The sequence below is a fragment of the Marmota marmota genome, unplaced genomic scaffold (genome assembly GCF_001458135.2).
Source record: "Marmota marmota marmota unplaced genomic scaffold, marMar, whole genome shotgun sequence".
In the NCBI taxonomy this organism is placed as follows: domain Eukaryota; kingdom Metazoa; phylum Chordata; class Mammalia; order Rodentia; family Sciuridae; genus Marmota; species Marmota marmota.
In genome coordinates, this window is record NW_025999913.1 from 20,062,452 (window position 1) to 20,067,654 (window position 5,203).

Genomic DNA, 5,203 nt, shown 5'->3' on the forward strand with positions numbered 1-5,203 from the left:
TGGTGGGGGGCGCGGTGCAGTACGACGGGCAGGCGGGGGTGCCGCTGAGCGTGCGGCAGCTCTGCGGACTCCTCGCGGGCGGCGGCAACCGCAGTCACCCTGCGCCCTACGGTGGACTTCGGCGCGCAGTGCAGGTGAGGTGCCCAGACCCACTCTGGCTTGGCCCTAGCGGACCAGGGCTCCTGCTCCACCCGCTCTGTGTGGCTTAGGCGAGAGCCCTCTCTGGGCCTTAGTTTTCTCCTCTGTCAAGTGGGGTGTTACCTCACAGGGCTGATATTCAGAAGGTGACATGGGAGACATGTAAAGCGGTTAGCTGGGAGCTGAGAACGCAGGAGACAAATGATAGAGACTGTGGCTATTATCTGTTTTGCCTCTTGTTCTGTTCTCTTTTCTGGGCTTGCAGCAGTGTCCTGCACATAGCAAGTGCTCAATTAGTATTTGATGAAAAAGCACAGCCCTGGAAACAGAGCTCTCATAGGGACTGGGCCCACACCTCTGAATCCACAATTCCAACCCACTTTTCTGGTGCTATCTGGACTGGGTGCTATAAGACATGCCTCACATATGTCATTCATTGAATTCTTAGGAGATAGGCCCTAGCACAATGACCACTTACAGAAGAGGAAACTGAAATCCAAAAGATTTTCACTTGCCTAAAAACTCATAGGTGATAAGCTCCCAATCATAAGTGTACAGGGACCCAAACATTCACCTGCTCTGACTATTGACTCCCAGGAGCTTACCCTCCTATGAGTCTGACAGGCCCTAGCTTGCTGGGGGGAGAAGGAATTTATGTGTGTGTTCCTACTGTTTCCTAGATTGTCATGCACAGCCTGGGCCAGAGGTGTGTAAGCCATTCTCGAGCAGAGACAGTGACACAGCTGAGAGCCACTGAGCCCCAAGTGTCTGGCCTGGGTGACCGGCAGTGGTTGTACCAGACTTGCACGGAGTTGGGCTTCTGTGAGTGACAGGCATGACCACTGACCCAAATATACATGCTATGCCTGCCAGTGGCCATCACACAGGTGATGTGGGCTGATTTTGATTTCCGTACCACAGCGAGCCTGACCTTGTATGCTGGGCTGGAGAGGGTAGGCGGCCATAGTGGTGTGGGTGAACTTGAACCTCAGAGGCCTCTTCATGCTCATACTCAGGCCTTCCACCTGCTCTTCCTGTGCTCCCGTCCCAGGGAGGTCTCCCCTCTCTCCCCAGCCACCAGACCGGAATCCTGAGGCGAGTTTTAGGTGTTTCCTAGGCAGTATTCAGATGACCTGTTAATCACTGAGTACCACCACTCTTGGACCCCTTCTGGTCCCTCTGCCTCTCTCTTCCCCTCTGCTGTCCTGAAGAGGACTGTCCTCTCCTGCCTAGACCCCTGACCAGCCCTGACCAGGTTTCCAGATTTTTCATCTCACCTGTACAACCCACCACACTGCATCCAGGAAGGTCCTTGTTGCTCCTCTGCTCAAAACCTTCCCCTGGCTTCTTAGTGACCTCAGGTGGAGTTGCCAGACAAAATATAGGTTACCCAGTTAAATTTGAATTTCAGATAAACAAAAAAATTTCATATGTGTGTCCCAAATATGGCATACTAAAAAGTGGAGTTTTTGTTTATTTGAAATTCAAATTTAACTAGATATTCTGTATTGTTGAATCTGGCCCTTCTAACCCAGATTTCAGTTCAAAATCCTCACTGTGTCTTTGGAAGGTAGTGAGGATAGTGATTTAAAGTAAAATATTCAAATTCCAATTCCATTTCCTACTTATGTGATCTTGGGCAAATATAGGCTATGCTTAGTTTCTACAGCCCTAAAATGAAAATAATAAGGGTGTGCTCTCATAGGGTTGTTTCAAGGATCAAAGGAGGTGATGTACATAATATGCTAAGAACAATGCTGGTGTACAGTGTTGGGAGCTGCCACACAGGAGTGAGCACGGACCCCTAGCCTTGAGCCATGCAGGTGTGACACTGGTTTCCGATGATAGAAACAGGTGGATCTCACCTCTGCTAGGCAAGGGAATGAAGCTCTGGGAGTGGGTGTCACCCAGTGGGACTGGGCTACACCCCCCTGAAACCCAATCTCTTGTCTCATCTGGGTGGAACTTTCCCGAGTGTCTTTCTCAATAAAAAGGGTCTCAGGCATGCTCTCTCTCTCTTTCCAATGGACCCTTAAGATGGAGAGCTGTCCCTGATTCCTGCAAGCAAAAAGTATTTCTGTGTGTCTCATGCTTCTTTAGCCATTTTCTTAAGTTATTGGTGCAGCCAGCTCTTGTGAACCCAGCTCAGGTCGCCAGCCCGGCTAGCTGGTGATAAGACAGTAAGTATTCTGCAAGTGTTTGCTCCTATTGTTGGGAGGCGTTTGATGTTTTGATCCTCAACATGCCCATCTTTCTAACTTCAGAAGACTTGCAGGTGTTGTTCACGCTGCTTGTGATGCACATTTCCTGCTTCTCACAGTTTCCTCATCCTATGAGTCTCCACACAAGATGCCCCCTCAGGAAGCCTTCCGTCCTCCCTCAAGATACGCCAGCCTTCCCATGCCCACTTTTGGTAGCTCTGTGTCCTCTTTAAATGGTCCAGTTGTCCTCCAGGCATTTCTTCTTGCCATTAAGTCCTGCAGCAGCAGGATCCAAACCTGTTTGTTTGCCACTATGTGCCCAATAGTCCAACTTCTGAGCACATGGTAGGTGCTCAATATATGGCAAAGGAGGAATGAGTTGGTGCGGGGGTTACAGAAGTTAGATTAACCTGAAGCACAGTGAGCTCTGGGTTTCAAGCAGAGGAGACATGATCAATCTGAGCATTGGTGGCTCCAGAGACCTCTCACCTCCAGATCTTGCACATTCTGTCTCCGCTGTTTGCAGTGCTTTCTGTTCTCTGGCTCACTCGAATTCCATAAGGCCTCATGCCTTACGGGATGTCCTTGAGCCCATTATGTTTCCTCTGGCATCCCCACCTCCTGAGCGGTTCTCATCATCATAGCCCTGTCCCTCTGGGTTGTCACCGTGGGGTGTGCAGTCTCTGAAAATACTGCAGGCTCGCTGAGGAGAACCCTGTAAGTGATGGTGGAGAGCAGGGGGCTGGCTCCGTCTATTTCTCACACTCAGGTATCTCCCTTCACAGACGTCACCTGCAAGGGTCCTGGATGTCCTTTCTCCCAGCTCCCAGCCCTGCCCTCCCAGTTGGACCTATGTGAGCAAGTGTTTGGACTCTCCGCTTCTTCTGTAGCCCAGGCCGTGGCCCAGACAAACGCCTACTACGGTGGCCAAAGCCCCGGTGCCACCCAAGTGCTGTTCGTGAATGGTGAGCCTGACATTAGAACCTGGCTGGTAAGCTTCCCCCAGTGCCAGCTCAACACACCACCCTCTTCTGTCTTCCCAGGGGACACAGACCCCTGGCATGTGCTAAGTGTCACACAGACCTTGGGACCCTCAGAGCCAGCGCTTCTCATCCCTAGTGCCTCCCACTGCTTGGACATGGCACCTGAGAGACCCTCAGACTCTCCCAGCCTCCGCTTAGGACGCCAGGTGAGAGAAAGGCCCTGGATACCACGTGCTCTCACTGGCTTGCTTATCCCATGCCCCTTCTGTCTACTAGAGCTGGGGTCTGGCCTTCAGAGCTCTTCCTGCCTCTCCACAGAGCATATTCCAGCAACTGCAGACCTGGCTCAGGCAAGCAAAGCAGAGCCAGCTTCAGAGAGGGGTCTGAGCCTTGCACCCCACAGCTCCCACCTGGCCACCTTCCTCCTGGACATACTCATTCACTGGACAAAAGAAGGCCTCTTGTTTAGAAGATCCCCAGGGATTGGGATTCTGTACCTGTTCTGCATATAATTGTCTGTAAACACCCTCACTCCCAGACCACAAGTGTTTGGTACAGGAAAGAACATGCAAATATAGTGGATGATCTTTCTCATTGTGCATGTTGGTGTTTTGCATGTTAAATGTCAGAGAGATGCAGCTCTTTCTGCTCTGCGGTTTGGGAGGAGTATTCTGCCGTAATACTGAACAAGAGTTCAAGTTTTTATTGCTGGAGGAAGAGAACTTGATGAAGACCCAAACTCCTGCACTCCCAATACCCCTTCCCATTTCCAACTTTTTCTCTACGCTATTTTTCATCATTTACTTTATTATGTAATTTGCATGATTATTTCATTTTCTGTGCAATGGTAAGCTTCATAAAGAGAGACTTTTGTTCACTTATAATTCTATATCTTCAGTTTCTAAAATAGTAGCTAGCACAAAGCAGACACTCAAAAATAATGCACAAGTTATATTTTCACTGTGAGGATTGCAGGTGAGAGCAGGTTCCCAAGAGGTGATTGAGCATCTCACAGAAGCAAAGGCAATAATGCTCATACATAAACCCAGGGGTCTCAATTTACACAAAGTATTTGTTTTAGTACTAGGATTGTGGTGGGGAGTGTATGCCTGTGTGGGGGTGTCCAGATCAAGAATCCTCCATCAAAAATTTACATCCACCTAGATGGCACACGCCTATAATTCCAGAGGCTGAGATAGGAAGATTACAAATTCAAGGCCAGCCTCAGCAACTTGCCCTAAGGAGCAGCCTGCCAGAGTCTACGCAGAACACAGCCGAGGGCTTCAGGCATTTCGGGTTTGCAGGTTTGCAGGCCTCCTCAGGTGAAGCCTCTTTTGGGGACATTGACCTGTATTTCTTAGTTTGAAAGAGACTGACTTTACCTGGGAGAGGGAGGGCTGCTTTGGGCACAAGTTGATCTTTTCTATTTCGTTTTCACTGTCTGCGGTGGGGAGGTGGAACTCAGAAGGAACTCAGGCCTGTCCACAGTGTTTCCAGATTGTGATTTTTTTTTCTCCCAGAGAAATTTTTGAAGAAGCAAGATCCATCGGCGTGGTTTATGGTCATATATTCCTTGTAGAAGAGTTAATGTGCTGACCAGCTAGCTCACTAGGTTACAGTGGTGGTAATAGTGCCTAGGTTGCTGGTTTGAGGTCCATGTGGGGCAATATAGGGGTTTTTTACTAGTACTTAACACCTGTCATCTCCTGTTTGGACTTTTCTTCTTATGTGTCTCCAACAACGAAATAGATCACCATCGCCTGTCCAGAGCACCATCATCCAGATAGCGCTCTTGATGGAATGGTCAGTGCACGATTTTGTTAATTTAAAAGTAACCTGCAAGAGATGGAAGGAAGGAAGGAAGGAAGGAAGGGAGGGAGG

General features: G+C 49.4%; 1 protein-coding gene across 1 annotated transcript in view; it reads left to right on the forward strand.

Moving 5' to 3' along the window:
* The window catches only part of Prss16 (serine protease 16), a 7,701-nt gene extending 3,778 nt beyond the window's left edge, over positions 1-3,923 (forward strand). The window contains exons 6-10 of the mRNA XM_015494192.2: positions 8-134; positions 819-960; positions 3,125-3,304; positions 3,383-3,528; positions 3,641-3,923. Of these exons, the coding sequence (XP_015349678.1) occupies positions 8-134; positions 819-960; positions 3,125-3,304; positions 3,383-3,528; positions 3,641-3,709 (664 nt within the window). The 3' untranslated portion in view covers positions 3,710-3,923. The remainder of the gene's footprint in view (positions 1-7; positions 135-818; positions 961-3,124; positions 3,305-3,382; positions 3,529-3,640) is intronic.
* Positions 3,924-5,203: the final 1,280 nt, after the last annotated feature.